This window comes from Chiloscyllium punctatum, chromosome 49, assembly GCF_047496795.1.
Source record: "Chiloscyllium punctatum isolate Juve2018m chromosome 49, sChiPun1.3, whole genome shotgun sequence".
Taxonomy (NCBI): Eukaryota; Metazoa; Chordata; class Chondrichthyes; order Orectolobiformes; family Hemiscylliidae; genus Chiloscyllium; species Chiloscyllium punctatum.
Window position 1 is genome coordinate 9,939,767 of NC_092787.1, and position 17,004 is coordinate 9,956,770.

Consider the following 17,004-nt stretch of genomic DNA (forward strand, 5'->3'; position numbering starts at 1 on the left):
GCTCCTCACATGACAGGCTCTTCATCTCCAGGGTCATTCTTGAAAACCAGCTTTGGACCCCTTCCAAAGTCTTTCATTTGATACAGGGCCCAAAACTGCTTTGTGTTGCAAATGTCATCTGACCAGAGCCTTATACAGTCTTGGCAATACATCTAGTCCCTGTTGTCGAGCCCTCCTAAATATTATATTTGTCTGCAAACAAACAGAAAAAATTGCTCGAATAACTGAGCAGGTCTGGCATCATGTGTGGAGAGAAAACTGAATTAACATTTTGAGTCCAGTGATCCTTTTTCAGAATTGATTGCAGCTCAAAAAAGTTTGATATTTGTCTCTGGAATAAATGATGGGTGGAGATGGAGCCCAGAGAGAGAGAGAGAAAAATGCAGTTGGGCAACTGCTGGACATGGATAGCAATGAGTTGAGGAGTGATTAGGTTAAGTTACTATATTTTACATTACGATTAAATCTTGGCACAACATCGTGGGCCAAAAGGCCTGTTCTGTGCTGTACTGATTGATTGATTGAATTTATTCGACTGGGACAACAGTAATATTATAGGACAAGCCAAACAGAGAACAGCCAGGGAATTCCTAGAGGCATGGCACTCATCCACAGATTCAATCAATAAGCACATCGACCTGGACCCAATATACCGACCACCGCAACAGACAGCTGGAACTGACAACCGGAAGTGGTAGATTCAAACCACTACAAATGCCGGAGGAAAGATCACAGAAGCGCTTCACAGGAGGCTCCCGAGCACTGAGGATGTCACCTAGACAGGGGACGAAACGTCTGCAACACACATTCCCAGCTCGGCGAACAGAATCACAACAACTTGTAAGTATTCTGCAGTCTCATCCTTAATAATGGACTCCGAAATCTTACCAAAAATTAACTGGCTGATTCGTATCCTGTCTTCTGCATGAGGAGAAAGTGAGGACTGCAGATGCTGGAGATTAGAGTTGAAAAGTGTGCTGCTGGAAAAGCACAGCAGGTCAGGCAGCATCTGAGGAACAGGAGAATCGACATTTCGGGCATGAGCCCTTCATCAGGAATGAAGCTTGTGGGCTGGGGGCCTGTTTTCTGCATTGCTTCCTTTTGCGGTGCTACATTAGCTATTTTTTAGTCCTCTGGGAACCTCGCCTGAGTCCAGTGATTCCTGAACGATCACCATCAGTGACTCGACAATCTCGTCAGCTATCTCCTTCAGAACTCTGGGGTGTAGTCCATCCAGTTCAGGTGATGTGTCGCCTTCAGACTTTACAGCTTCCCCAGCACCTTCTCCTTAGTGATAGCCTCTACACTCACCTCTGCCCCGAGTCTCTTGAAATTCAGATATGCTGCTAGTGTCTTCGAGAGTGAAAACTGATACAAAGCACCTTTTTCAGTTTATCCACCATTTACTTATTCCCCATTACTACTACTACTACTACTACTACTACTACTACGACTACTACAACCTCCATTTTCCAGCTGCCCGGTGCCCATTCTTGCCTCTGGCTTTGCTTTTAGATGTCATTTTTTTAAAAAAACTCGTGCAATCTTTGTTACTAGCTAGCTTCCTCTCCTATTTCATCATCTTCCCCTTTATTGCTTTTCTTTTAAGTTACCCTCTGCTGGGTTTTAAAGACTACCTACTCCTCTGGCTTCACACTAATCTTCACTTTGTATGCTTTCTTTTCTGCTTTTATGCTGTCCCTCACTTCTGTTGTCAGCCATTATTGCCTCATTCTCCATTTTGATATGCTACTTCTTCCTTGGGATGAATTTTGGCTTTGCGTCCTGAATTACCTCCAGAAACTGCTGCCTTTGCTCCACCATGTTCTCTGCTAGGCTTCCTTTCCAATGTACTCTAGCCAACTCCTCTCTCATGTCTTTGTATTTACCGTTACTCATCTATAAAACCATTACAAGTTATTGTCTTCTCCCTCTGAATGCAGGGTTCACTGAATTCTGTTCTAAGTCCTGTTCAGTTGTAATACAGCTCATGACACTCTGAATTTGTCAACATATAGGTTGAAGTCAATGGGATTTGTAAATCTCCGTTAGTTGTATAATTGGGGATCAAGCATGAATTCTGCGTTCCTTTTGCTGTTTTGGGACAGAGGTAAACTGATACTTAAGATGTTAATTTTCTGTACCTGGATAGTAGGTAGCTGATTTGGATAAGAATTTTTGGATTTAAATGACCAACTTCAGAGAGGTGGTTGCTTACAATCTGATTTTGATTTCTTGGTGTTTGGAGTCCATAATTGGCCACGCTGCATCTTTCTTGCTTTGAATTTAATCAAAGTTTGGAAGGCTGCTTGGGTGTGGTAACTGAATCACGTTTGTGCACAGAGATAGTGTTCCACTGAAATTGCGTGTACCACCTGGATAGCTGCAGTACTATGGTAGTTTTACAAGTAGTTGAGTTTGCATTTTTATTGCTATTTGCTTATTAAGTGGGGAAGGTGTAATTCATTTTACATGTTCATTGCAAGGAGGGAGGCTCATTTATGATTGTGGTAAGGGTCATGTAAATGAACTGAACACTGAATACAACTTCTCAACCTGGGTAAGAAATGAAAACCATTTTCTTAGATGTGGCTTATCATTGTTAGTTATTACATTTGTTTTAATGGTTTACTTAAGTGTAAAAAGCCTATTTGCTGCTTAAATCTAATTCTTGCCTTGAGAGAAAGTAATATGCAAAAGTGAGAGAGACTTCACACTAGTGTTCTTAAAGCAACGTTGGCCAGTATAGAAACAGTGTATAAAAACATTGAGTTGAGGGAAAGAAAATGGCTTTTGTAGATAATGAGAAAATTGGTATTAATAGCAGCGAGAGATCTGGATGCTATTGAATGCAAGCAAGGAACAAGAATAGACCATGGAGCCCTTTGAGCCTGCTGTGCAGTTCAGTCGTGGTTGACTCAATTTTAACATTGACTCTACGTTCCTGCATACTTCAAATAATCTTTTGTCCCCTTGGTCTTCAAGGCTCCATCTATCTCTGCCTTAAAATGCATGAAGATTCGTATCCACTGCCTTTTGAGCATGAATAATATGAGCACGTTGAGTTTTGTGGATGATTATTTGTATAACGGGCAATTTTTAAAATACGGTTTTGTGCTATCAACCAATTATTATATGAAATAAGTGTTATCACAGGATGCAGCAATGTTCTCATACACTCATTAGTCTGCCTCTTAACCCAAATTTCTGTTGACATTCTGTTCCTGCACTCGACAAAGTGTTTTGAAAATTTTGTTGACGTGATTTTCATGTTTTGTGCAGTAATATAACTGAGTGGGCTGTTTCCTGCCTGCATCTCTGAGTAGGTGCAAAATGGAGATTTTTTTTCTCTCAGTTCTGCATGCACTTTCTGTCAGCAATCAAATAGCAACAGTAGGCATGAACAATGAATCCTAATTTGGTGGAACTCTCCGCCAATTGTATACTTTAGTCTTTTGTTTTCCAACTGTTTTATTAAGCTAATCATAGCCAGAAGTTCAGGTGACATCAGGATGAAAGATTTTTCTTTCCTTTATTCTCTAAGTGAAAGAGGCTGGACCTATAACATTACCTACATCTCTGTCTCGAGTTCTTATGAAAAAGCTTAAATTTTGTTTTATTTTTCAAAGAAACCTTTCAGGATGATTTATGCAGTTTTTAGGATCGCTGCACCTGTTAGAACTATAAATCCCTGCCCTTATCCTATGTTCTTAAAACAAAGCACAATGATTCTACTGCTATCATTGAAGCAATTTGAAAGCTACCATTGTTCAACAATGATGAATGGTAGTCTTTCTTAGATACAAATCAGCCAGTAAACAATTGCCTGGGAAAACTGCAAATTGATCAGAAATTTACTATAAATTTTGGTAACTTTGCATCTGTGGGGTGGGTAGGGAGAAATCTCATCATGTAGAAATCAAGAAAACTCTTGATAGTTACATTTTAATTTTGACATTGTAATATCCTCACAGTTGACAGGAATTTGTTGCATAAATCTAATTTTTGTCTTTAGGGTAAATAATTTCCATTGTTAAAACTGACATCCACAAATGAGATTCACTTCATGCTAGCTTTCTTAAACCAATGTTGTCCAGTATAGGAACAGCATATCAAGAGAAATTTGGGTTGGAGAAAAGAAAATGTCTTTCACAGATGACAAGTAAGTTGGTGCTTATTGTAGGGTGTGATATTGTTATTTTAAGTTGCACGAACTGTTTTATTGTTTAATGTCTCATGTTTAAAATGACTTTATGATGATGAACAATGATATTATTATTATTATTATTATTATTATTATTATTATTATTATTAGCAACAATTTTCTCAGGGTCTTTGTGATCTTGCCTCCAAACCAATTTCTACTGGTATTATATTCCTGCATTTGACAAAGTGCTTGGAGAATACTGGAGCATCGGAGGCTGAGGGGTGACCTTATAGAGGTTTACAAAGTTATGAAGGGCATGGATGGGATAAATAGAGAAAGTCTTTTCCCTGGGGTCGGGGAGTCCAGAGCTAGAGGACATAGGTTTAGGGTGAGAGGGGAAAGATATCAAAGAGACCTAAGGGGCAACTTTTTCACGCAGAGGGTAGTACGTGTATGGAATGAGCTGCCAGAGGATGTGGTGGAGGCTGGTACAATTGCAACATTTAAGAGGCATTTGGATGGGTATATGAATAGGAAGGGTTTGGAGGGATATGGGCTGGGTGCTGGCAGGTGGGATGAGATTGGGTTGGGATATCTGGTTGGCATGGACAAGTTGGACTGAAGGGTCTGTTTCTATGCTGTACATCTCTATGACTCTAATACCATAGTTGCATGTTTGCTAGATTTTTTAAAACCGTTTTAATGTCAGAAATTAATGCCTTTGTTTTGGAGGAAAAAACACTTACCCTTTTTAATTGAACTTGATATAATTAAGGGAAATTCATGCCATTTCTGATATCTCATTTTAGCCACAACACAAGACAACCTAGATGACAAACTGCGTAAATTTGAACTTCGAGACATGATGGGGCTGACAGATGACAGGGACATTTCAGAAACTGTGAGTGAAACCTGGAGCACTGATGTCTTGGGAAGTGATTTTGATCCAAACATTGACGAAGATAGACTGCAAGATATTGCAGGTATGTAATTAACAATTGATGGTTAATTTATGCTGCTTCATTTCTAATGTTCTTAAATGGGATTCAAATGCTCATAGTGACTGCGAAGATATGTTAGTTTATAAGCACAAAGTAGCCTTATAAGCACAAAGTATTTTAGCTTGGTAATTGATGTGTTTTCAATTTACTAAATAAAAACAAAACACTGAATTGCATTATTTAACTCAGTTCTCTTAGTAAAGAGGCGTGGTAAATTTTCCAGTCTACTGCATGATAAATATCAAGTGATTAACAAACAGTTATGCTGTGTGCCAAAATATGTGCTCATAATGTAAGCAATTATGTTCAGCAGTGTGGTCTTGGAAAGATACTTGTGTTTTGTTCATTTCTAGTATTCAAATTGCTACAAAGGATCAGAATTGTCACTTTTTTTTAAAACGAGTTATTATGCCTCAGTAAAGCTTTTCTGAGGCATAATAAAGCTGTCAGCTAACAATACCATGGTAACCTTTTTAAATGCACAATTTGTAAACTTCCAATATCCTGAAGTCCTCTTTCATAGTAGATGTTGATATGATCACTTGGTACTAATTTTCAGCAAGTTAAATTTGGTGATTGTTTTGTCATCACAAAAGGTACGCGGCTCATTTATGTGAAATTGGCTGGGGAGTATTGAGAGAAATCCATTGGATAAGATCCAAGTACTTCATTGGAAAATATATGCTACGAATTATTTTCTACCTCTAACACCAGCCTTGGCTCTATCGTAGCAGTCCGTTGTCTAAGTAAGACAGTTATTAGTTCAAGTTCTGCAGAAAATTGAGGGCAAAACTTAAATTGTTACTTTAGGTATTGAAACAACGCTACAGTGTTGGTGGAGCTGTCTTTCAGGTGAAACATTAAATTTTATGCCCTCCTGACAGAGCATATCAGATATGAAAGATGCCATCTAAAGAAGAGTAGGGAAGTTCACCATATCATTGATAACCAGATAATGTTTTTCACTGTTGTGTGCAAACTGGTTGCTATATTTCCTGACAATAAACTTAAGAACTATTCCATTGGCTGCTCAGTCATATGTTTATGTGCACGTTACTTCTTGACATTCCAGTTTTCCTGTGCCGTGTGATCTAATTTCAATTCCCCTTCACCCCATTGACCAAACTCCCAAGCAGGTTACTGGCAAGATACCTTGGAGGTGATGCATCAATTGACTTAAGTTTGTTTTCCTCTTTGCCTGACAACCTGTGCGCTCCACATAGGAAATAACATGCAGATGTAGTTTCCTTCTTGTGGTAGACTGTTGAAATACTGAGCAGCTGTGCCACGAGTACTTCAGTATGAAGAATGGCTGTGCCTTCTGACATCCCACAAGGTTCACTTTGTGCATGTGGAAGATTCTGTGCAAGTGCGATTCGAGAAACATTCTAGCAGAGGGAGAAAGAAAAATAATACAGCATCCAAAAATGCACCATAAATGTGAGCAAACGGGATCACAGAATCCATATAGTGTGGAAGCAGGCCATTCGGTCCATCGAGTCCACACCGACCCTCTGAAGGGCATCATACCCAAACCCATCATCTACTCCTATCCCTATATTTCCCAGGGCCCACCTAACCTACACATCCCTAAACACTATTGGCAGTTTAGCATGGCCAGTCCATGGTTTATGCAGTTTTTAGGATCGCTGCACCTGTTAGAACTATAAACCCCTGCCCTTATCCTATGTTCTTAAAACAAAGCACAATGATTCTACTGCTATCATTGAAGCAACTTGCATCACCTCCATTGTGCAAATTCGACATAGCCAGTCAACCAAGAATGGAATTGAATTGGGTCCCTTGATGCTGTGAGGCAACAGAGCTAGCCACTGTGCCATGCAGGATGGAATGTTGTCATTGATAGTACTGGCAGAAGTACTACGTGTGCACATTTTACACTTACATATTGACAACATTTTGAAGGTGTCAAGAGGCAGTTGGATGAAATGCTAAGCATAACATGGTCTACGTTGTAGACTTCAGCATTACACTTAGAAAAATAATCTTCGTTAATGAACATTAAAGAAAAGTTTTTGTAACTTTTTTTAAAGACATCCTATTAAAATACAACTGTCATTTACCAAATCCCTGCAGTGTGATTGACCTTGGTTCTTTCTTATTTGCATCCAGCATTTTTCATGCTTTAGATTGTGTTTTGGGATGCTTATATCATTAACTGAATTTGCAGCAATTTCCTTATGTGTTTCTCTAAGGAATAGCATTATGAGATGCACATTAAATCTCCATTAATACCTCATTATCCCAGTGATCAGATTACCATGATAATGAGGCATAAATTCTAATTGTTTCAGATCTTGTTGTGCCTCTCATTTAATCATATACCTGTATTGTCTTCAGTAAGCTTTAAATTGGGAGTGCTCCTAGTGACCTGAAAATAATGTTCAAGATGCTAAAAGCAAATATATTACTGAAAATGTAGAGTGAGAAGTGTTGTAAAAATTAGCAGCTGCTGCTTTGAGATCCAGGGCCGTGTTTTTTAAAGAAAACAATTTGCACCAGTTCAGATTTAATGCGCTGAAATATTTCCTATCCAAAACAGTTTCAGAACAGAGGAACAATCCTGAGTGTCTGAGAATTTAAGCAAATGAGGCCAAATCAACTGGCATTCCAGACAGTTTTATATACCACCTGTGATGGGGGAAACCTGTTTGAATTTACTGTGGAGGATATGAAACAGGAGACCTTTTTTTAAAAAAAGTCATATAGTCAGGAAATATTATTTTATGTAAGTGAGAACAATGTTTGACAAATCTATTAAGAGGTTTTTTAGGATATAAATTAGTCAGGGCATCGAGGCAAGATAAAAGCAGCTAGCAAGTGTGATGTAGTCAGGTTTTCAAAGCTTTTAGAAAGATGATACACCAAAGATTATTGGGCAAAATTACAGATTGTGCAACACCTGTCCTGAACCACTGAACTACTCTTAGACCAACCCATTAGCCAAATGTACCTGACCGCCACCTGTGCCCACCTTCCTCCATTGCTAACATGACCCATTTACCTTCTCTGCTTAACTTGCAAAGAGGCTTTGGACCTTGAAACACTAAATTATGGTTGTTACTGCTGTTTAAAACAAAGTGGTTTGAAGTCCAACACTGATTCTGTATTGCTGTGGAAGCCTTCCAGAACAGGTAAGCTGTGATTCTGACGAAGCCCAATTCTGAGAATGAAGCTGCAGAAGTACAGAGCTCTGGATCGTGTAAATATCAAGGACTAGAATGACAAATTTACTGAAATTGCTGCTCTTCTGAAGATTTGCCCCAAATGCATTTTGAAACTTGGTAAAACTGTTTTTATTAAATTTATTGAGCTTAATTGTGTTTTAAATATTACTACATTTTTAATATACTTACTGTAGCCTGTTGTAATCAGGGCTTTGGTGCCACTTAATTATAATTAGTGGCAATAAATAAACAAGCATGAACACAAATTCTGACCACATTGGGGAAATTCTTTTGCTCAATTATGATTCTCTGACTTAAGTACTTTTTATTTGTCTTTGGTATGTACTGGTAGAAAATGCAAAAGCAGGACTGCTCTCATACTCTTACAGCTGAAGGTTGGGTGAATTTGGGTGGAGTGAGCACAATTTAATTTCCTTTGAGTATGGGTGCATCAGAACTTATCTATTCATGGAATATAAGTAGATGGAATTACTCATTCTTTTGAACCTGTGATTTAACTTTTTCACTTCAAAGAAAAACTTCTTGTCTGTGTTTTTAAAAAAGAGCTTCACCCGTTTTATCTGTTTGTGTCACAATTGGAAATATTTTTTCTTGAGTGTTTTCATAGCATTTTTAGAAAACAAAAAATCATTTCAGCTTCCTAAATTTGTTCTGCCTCAGTGGCGGAATTGCCAGTCCCAACCCACCCCTCATTCAATTAATTATTGCTGTAAAATTATTCCCAGATTCAAAGTGTTCTTTCCAATGTATCGTGCGTATGGTACAGCATTTTATTCCTTTGTACAGCATTTAATTCAGTTTAACTATGGATATCTGATGATCCAAATGAACTGAAACTACAACAGGTATGGCCGGAAGAGGACAAAAATAGCATTAAATATTTTTGAATTCAGATAACTGTGCAGTTGATTTGCATGTCACTGGTAGGGGAGGAAAAGTTTGTCGGAATTCCAGGATTTTCTAAGGATTTCATAGAGGCCATAAGACATAGGAGTGGGAGTAAGGCCAATCGGCCCATCAATACACTACGCCATTTAATCATGACTGGGCATTTCAACTCCACTTACCTGCACTCTCCCTGTAGCCCTTAATTCCTTGCGAGATCAAGAATTTATCAATTTAATGTCCTCGCCTCCAGTGCGCTCCGTGGCAATGCATTCCACAGGCCAACTACTATCTGGCTGAAGAAATGTCTCTTCATTTCTGTTCTAAATTGACACCCTCTAATTCTAAGGCTGTGCCCACATGTCCAAGTCTCCCCGCCTAACAGAAACAACTTCCCATCATCTACCCTTTCTAAGCCATGCATTATCTTGTAAATTTCTATTAGATCTCCCCACAACGTTCTAAACTCTAATGATTACAATCCCAGGATCCTCAGGCCTGCCATTCTAGGGATCATCGTGTGAATCGCTGCTGGACAGGCTCCAGTGCCAGTATGTCCTTCCTGAGATGAGGACCAAAATTGGACACCATATTCTACATGGGGCCTAGCCAGAGCTTTATAAAGTCTCAAAAGCACATCGCTGCTTTTATATTCCAACCCTCTTGAGATAAATGACAATATTACATTTGCTTTCTTAATCATGGACTCAACCTGCAAGTTAACCTTTTGAGAATCCTGGACTAGCACTCCCAGATCCCTTTGTACTTTGGCTTTATGAATTTTCTCACCATTTAGAAAATAGTCCACTTTTATTTGTTATTTATTTTTACCAAGTGCAAGACCTTGCATTGTGCAAGTTGAATTTCATCAGCCATTTCCTGGACCACTCTCCTAATCTTTCTGCAGCCTCCCCACTACCTCAGTACTAACTGCCTGTCCGCCTAACGTATCATCGGCAAACTTCAGAATGCTTGCAGTCCCTTCATTTAGATCAATGATACATAAAGTGAACAGCTGCAGCCTCAATACTGAGCCCTGCGGGACCATACTTGTCACTGGCTGCCATTCCGAAAAAGAACCTTTTATCCCAACTGTCTTGCTTTTTGTCAGACAGCCAATCCTTAATCCATTCCAGTAGCTCACCTTGAACACCATGGGCCCTCACCTTACTCAGCAGCCTCCGGTGATGCACCTTATCAAAGGCCTTTTGGAAGTCTAGATAGATAACATCCACTGGGTTTTCCTGGTCTAACCTACTTATTACCTCTTCAAAGAATTCTAACAGGTTTGTCAGGCACAACCTCCCCTTAGTAAATCCATGTTGACTTGTTCTAATCTGACCCTGCACTTTCAAGAATGCTTGACAATGGATTCTAGAAATTTACCTATAACTAAGGTTAGGCTAATCAGCTTATAATTTTCCATCTTTGGTCTTGATCCTTTTCTTGAACAAGGGGGTTACAACAGTGATTTTCCAATCATCTGGGATTTTCCCTGACTTCAGTGACTTTTGAAAGATCACAACCAATGCCTCTGCTATTTCCTCAGCTACCTCCCTCAGAACTCTAGGATGTAGTCCATCGGGGCCAGGAAATTTATCAATTTTTAGACCTTTTTAGCTTTTCTGGCACTTCCGTTTTTGTAATGGCTACCATAATCAACTCGCAGCCCTCCAATCCCTCTGCTCTAATCCCAACCTCGCCATTAAGCCAGCGGATAATGGGGGTGCAGTGGTAGTCTGGCACACTGACCTCTACACCGCTGAAGCCAAACGCCAATTCGAGGACACCTCTTCCTACTGCTCCCTCGACCATGACCCCACCCCCTATCACCAAACCATCATCTCCCAGACCATACAGAACCTCATCACCTCAGGAGATCTCCCACCCTTAGCTTCCAACCTCATAGTCCGGGAACCCCGCACTGCCCGGTTCTAACTCCTTCCCAAGATCCACAAGCCTGACCACCCTGGCTGACCCATTGTCTCAGCATGCTCCTGCCCCACTGAACTCCTCTCTACCTAGCTTGACACTGTCCTATCTCCCCCTCGTCCAGGAACTCCCCACATACGTTCGAGACACCACCCACGCCCTCCACCTCCTCCAAGACTTCTGTTTCCCCGGCCCCAAACGCCTCATCTTCACCATGGATATCCAATCCCTCTACACCTCCATCCGCCATGACCAGGGCCTCCAAGCCCTCCGTTTTTTCCTCTCCAGACGTCCCCAACAGTACCCTTCCACTGACACTCTCATTCGTTTGGCCGAAATGGTCCTCACCCTTAAGAATTTCTCCTTTGAATCCTCCCACTTCCTCCAGACCAAAGGGGTAGCCATGGGCACACGTATGGGCCCCAGCTATGCCTGTCTCTTTGTTGGCTACGTAGAACAGTTGATCTTCCGTAATTACACCGGCACCACTCCCCACCTCTTCCTCCGCTACATTGATGACTGCATTGGCGCCACCTCGTGTTCCCGCGAGGAGGTTGAGCAAATCATCAACTTCACCAACACATTTCACCCTGACCTTAAATTTACCTGGACCATCTCTGACACCTCGCTCCCCTTCCTGGACCTCTCCATCTCCATTAGTGACGACCGACTTGACACTGACATTTTTTACAAACCCACCGACTCCCACAGCTACCTGGATTACACCTCTTCCCACCTTATCTCTTGCAAAAATGCCATCCCGTATTCCCAATTTCTCCGCCTCCGCCGTATCTGCTCCGAGGAGGACCAGTTCCACCATAGAACACACCAGATGGCCTCCTTCTTTAGAGACCGCAATTTCCCTTCCCACGTGCTTAAAGATGCCCTCCAACGCATCTCGTCCACATCCTGCAACTCCGCCCTCAGACCCCACCCCTCCAACCGTAACAAGGACAGAATGCCCCTGGTGCTCACCTTCCACCCTACCAACCTTCGCATAAACCAAATCATCTGCCGACATTTCCGCCACCTCCAAACAGACCCCAGCACCAGGGATATATTTCCCTCCCCACCCCTTTCCACCTTCCGCAAAGACCGTTCCCTCTGTGACTATGTGGTCAGGTCCACACCCCCCTACGACCCACCCTCCCATTCTGGCACTTTCCCCTGCCACCGCAGGAACTGTAAAACCTGTGCCCACACCACCTCCCTCACCTCTATCCAAGGCCCGAAAGGAGCCTTCCACATCCATCAAAGTTTCACCTGCACATCCACTAATATCATTTATTGTATCCGTTGCTCCCGATGTGGTCTCTACATTGAGGAAACTGGGCGCCTCCTAGCAGAGCGCTTTAGGGAACATCTCCGAGACACCCGCACCAATCAACCAAACCGCCCCGTGGCCCAACATTTCAACTCCCCCTCCCACTCTACCGAGGACATGGAGGTCCTGGGCCTCCTTCACTGCCGCTCCCTCACCACCAGATGCCTGGAGGAAGAACGCCTCATCTTCCGCCTCGGAACACTTCAACCCCAGGGCATCAATGTGGACTTCAACAGCTTCCTCATTTCTCCTTCCCACACCTCATCCCAGTTTCAAACTTCCAGCTCAGCACTGTTCCCATGACTTGTCCAGACTTGACGGACCTGCCTATCTTCTTTTCCACCTATCCACTCCACCCTCTCCTCCTTGACCTATCACCTTCATCCCCTCCCCCACTCACCCATTGTACTCTATGCTACTCTCTCCCCACCCCCACCCTCCTCTAGCTTATCTCTCCATGCTTCAGGCTCACTGCCTTTATTCGTGATGAAGGGCTTTTGCCCGAAACGTCGATTGCGCTGCTCGTTGGATGCTGCCTGAACTGCTGTGCTCTTCCAGCACCACTAATCCAGTACAATGTCTACTTTTGCCTCTTGTTTGTTTCTTATGTATTGAAATAAACTTTTACTATCATTTCTAATATTACTGGCTAGCCTACCTTTACATTTGATCCTCTCCTTCCTTATTTCTCTGTTATCTTCTTTTTTAGTCTTCCCAATCTTCTGATTTTTCCCAGTGCTCTTGGCCACTTTATAGGCACTCTTTTTCTTTTATTGTCGTAAATGACTCCTGAAGAAAAATGATAAAACATTTCTCATTATAATCTTAATAATTGCATGATCCATTCTCAACAAATCATCTGATATGTAAATATGATTAAAAACTGGTCATTATTATGGTAGCTATGACAAAGAAAACTTCTATTGCTTTCTAGGTGCAGCAGCAGAGAATATGCTAGGTAGTTTGCTTGGTTTACCAGGTTCAACTTCAGTGCTACTCGATCCCTGCACAGGGTCAACGATTTCTGAGACGACAAGTGAGGCTTGGAGTGTGGAAGTTCTGCCAAGTGACTCAGGTGACTGCCATTTTTTTTCACAAATACCATAATTAAGAATAGATAAAAACTGAAATATTCTTGTGATTATTAATAGATTCACTTGCAAGTCAGATGTAACTTCAAATGTTTATTGTTTGCCAAAAGATTGACTCTGACTCTGACTCTAACTCTGAATCTGAGCTTTGAGCCTGTGATTATTTAGATCTATTAATGAATTCTACTATCCATCCTATTTGGGTGCACTAGAGTATTGTTAGGATGCATGTGTTAAGGATTGTGGAGTTGAATGGATTGAGTTTGTGCTCTTTCTTTGTCAAAAACAAAGTAAGCGTGCACTGCGTTGCTGAGAAAATTAGGCAACAATTTAATATCCCATAAAGCTTTACACTGATATTAGTTGTGGTATTCTAAACCAATTTGCATATTGTAAGATGGCAATGTGCTTTTACCTAACCTAAAGTAAGTTGGCTTCATCACACTGATTTTGAAAAGAAACAAATTCGGCAAATTGGCAAACACTGATGCTTGTAACTGAAAGGTTTTGAACTCGATGTTTGCCTTTTTTATCCAGCTGCATATAGGTAAAGAGGCAAAATAGTAAATTTACAAAGAAACAACAGAATATAAAATTGAAAACTCTGGTTTTGATTTACAATTATGAAAAAAATGTATAAAAACCAAAGTTTGCTCGAGGAACTCAGCAGTTGGATGGGGTGAGGGCTAGTGGATAGATGGTGACAGAGCCAAAGAGACAAGGAGACAGTCAGACAGGCAAAGTGATGGATGATAATATGCCAAGTAGAAAAAGAGGCTTATAATGGGAACCATAAGTAGGTGAAAATGGTTTGACATTGCTGAAATCAGCCCATGACAAGGCCCTGGGGTGTGGAGATGAGTAAAGGACATAGAATATGATATTTAGGTTCTAAAATTATTGAATTCTGTATTGAGTCCTCATGACCTCATTGTCCCCAATCAGAAAATTACATGCTGTTCTTCCAGCTTCCACTGAGCCTCACTAGAGTGCACAGCAGACCCAAGACAGAAATGTTGGCCAAGGAATGTGGTGCTGTGTTGAAGAGGGAGGCAGCTGGAAGCTTGGGGTAGTTTTAGATTAGATTCCCTATAGTATGGAAACAGTGTAGACTTGTTGGGCCAAATGGCCTGACCCTCCAAAGAGTAACCCACCAGACCCATTCCCCTACCTATATTTAGCCTTGACTAATGCACCTAACACTATGGGCAATTTATTATGGCCAATTCACCTGACCTGTACATCTGTCAATTGTGGGACAAAACCGGAGCACCTGGAGGAAGCTCACACAAACGCTGCGAGAACGTGCAAACTCCACGCAGTCGCCTAAGGCAGAAATCAAACACCCGTCCCTGGCGCTGAGGCAGCAGTGCTTACTGCTGGGCCACTGTGCTCCCCCCCCCTATTTTTGTGGACAGAAGGTAGGTATTCTGCAAAGCAGTCACCTCATTTGTTTCCCCAGTGTAGAGGAGACCACATTATGTGGAACACACATATAACAGAATCACATATAATAGGAGACTAGATTGAACGAAGTGCAAGTAAATTGCTATTCCACCTTGAAGCTATGTCTGGGATTTTGGCTCATGAAGTTGACGGAAATAAATGGGCAGGTGTTAACACGTTTTGTGATTGCATGAAGAAGTGCATTGGGAATGGAAGAGGAGTTCACGATGTCCCAGCGGGAACAGCCTCTGAAATGTTGAGAAGGTGTGGAGAGAAATACATGTCACGTGATGGCATCCCACTGGAGTTTATGGCGACTTCCAAATATAAATATGAAAATCAGTACTTTAGTGAAAAATAAATTCTGTTTGGTCAAAGTGTAGATATATATGACGCACTGCATTGAATAATGTGGGGAGACCATTATGCAATTTGGACTACTTGTCTCTGGCAACCTGATGTTTTGCTATTTGTATTGATGCTTATTGCTCTTATTGTCAAAGGGTTAACAGGAGCATACAAAAAGGAATTTGCATCAGATACAAGCATATAAAATTAGAGTAGAAACAGAGATCAATTTGTCCATCTCGTCTGCTCTACCATTGAATAAAATTGTGGCTACTCAATTTGTGCTTCAGATACCACATTCCATCGATTCCTGCTAATTCCCTGCCTAACAAGAATATGGTGCCCAGGACCTGCATGCCCTTGGTGGCGTGGGAGGACAAGTTGAAGTGTTCGGTCCTGAGGCGATGAGGTTGTTTCCAGCGATGTTCTCTGAAACGGTTTCCTGGCCCCCAATGTCTTATCTTCCCCCTGGACATCCAGTCCCTATACCTATCCATCCTCTATAACGGACGCCTCCAAGTCCTCCGTTTCGTCCTATCCCAGCAACCCAACCAGTACCCTTCAACTGACACACTCATTCAATTGGCTGAACTGGTTCTCACTCAACAATTTTTCCTTTGAATCCTCCCACTTCCTCCAGACCAAAGAGCACCCACATGGACCACAACTATTAATGCTTCTTTGGTTATGTGGAACAATCCATCTTCTGCAGCTCCACCAAATTCATTCCCCAGCTTTTCCTCCGCTACATTGATGACTCTAGCAGTGCCACCTCGTGCTCTCACGAGGAGATTGAACAGTTAATTAACTTCACGAGCACCTTCCACCCTGACCTCAAGTTCACATGGGCCATCTCAGACACCTCTCTCCCCTTCCTGGACCTCTCCATTTCCATTTCTGGCGACCAACTTAACACTCATTTACTTCAAACCCACCAACTCCCATAGCTACCTGGACTACACTATCTTGCACCCTGCCTCCTGTAAAAACGCTATCCCTTACTCCCAATTCCTCTGCCTCCACTGCATCTGCTCCAGGAGGACCAGTTCCACCATGGAACATCCCAGATGGCCTCTTCCTTCAAGGACTGCAATTTCCCCTCCCATGTTGTCAACGATGCCCTCCAGTGCATCTCCTCCACTTGCTGCAGCTCCACCCTTGAACCACACCCCTGCACCCGCAACAAGGACAGATCCCCAACCCCAGTCCTCAACTTCCACCTCACCAACCTCCGGTTACAACGCATCGTCCTTTGCCAGTTCCATCACCAGAGATACTTCCCTCCCCAGCCCACCTGTGTACTGCAGAAGCCATTCCTTCCGCGACTCCCTTGTTAGGCCCATGCCTCACCAACCTTCCCTCCACTCCTGGCACCTTCCCTTGCCACAGCAAGAGGTGTGAAAGTTGTTCTCTCGCCTCCATCCAAGTCCTCCAAGGATCCTTCCACATCTGACAGAGATTTTCTAGTACCTCCATAGATGTCATCTGCTATGTCCATTGTTCACAATGTGGTCTCCTCTACATTGGGGAGATAGGACACCAACTTGCAGAGCGATTCAGAGAACATCATTAGGACACTGGAGGGCTAATGAAATACTGGCCCTTATTTCAGGGGGTTCGA

General features: G+C 42.0%; 1 protein-coding gene across 8 annotated transcripts in view; it reads left to right on the top strand.

The window, feature by feature from the left end:
- The window catches only part of gapvd1 (GTPase activating protein and VPS9 domains 1), a 148,622-nt gene that overhangs the window by 98,731 nt on the left and 32,887 nt on the right, over positions 1-17,004 (top strand). For all 8 annotated transcript variants that reach the window (XM_072565762.1, XM_072565765.1, XM_072565767.1 and 5 more), the window contains 2 exons: positions 4,957-5,130; positions 13,433-13,573. In XM_072565762.1, the coding sequence (XP_072421863.1) occupies positions 4,957-5,130; positions 13,433-13,573 (315 nt within the window). The remainder of the gene's footprint in view (positions 1-4,956; positions 5,131-13,432; positions 13,574-17,004) is intronic.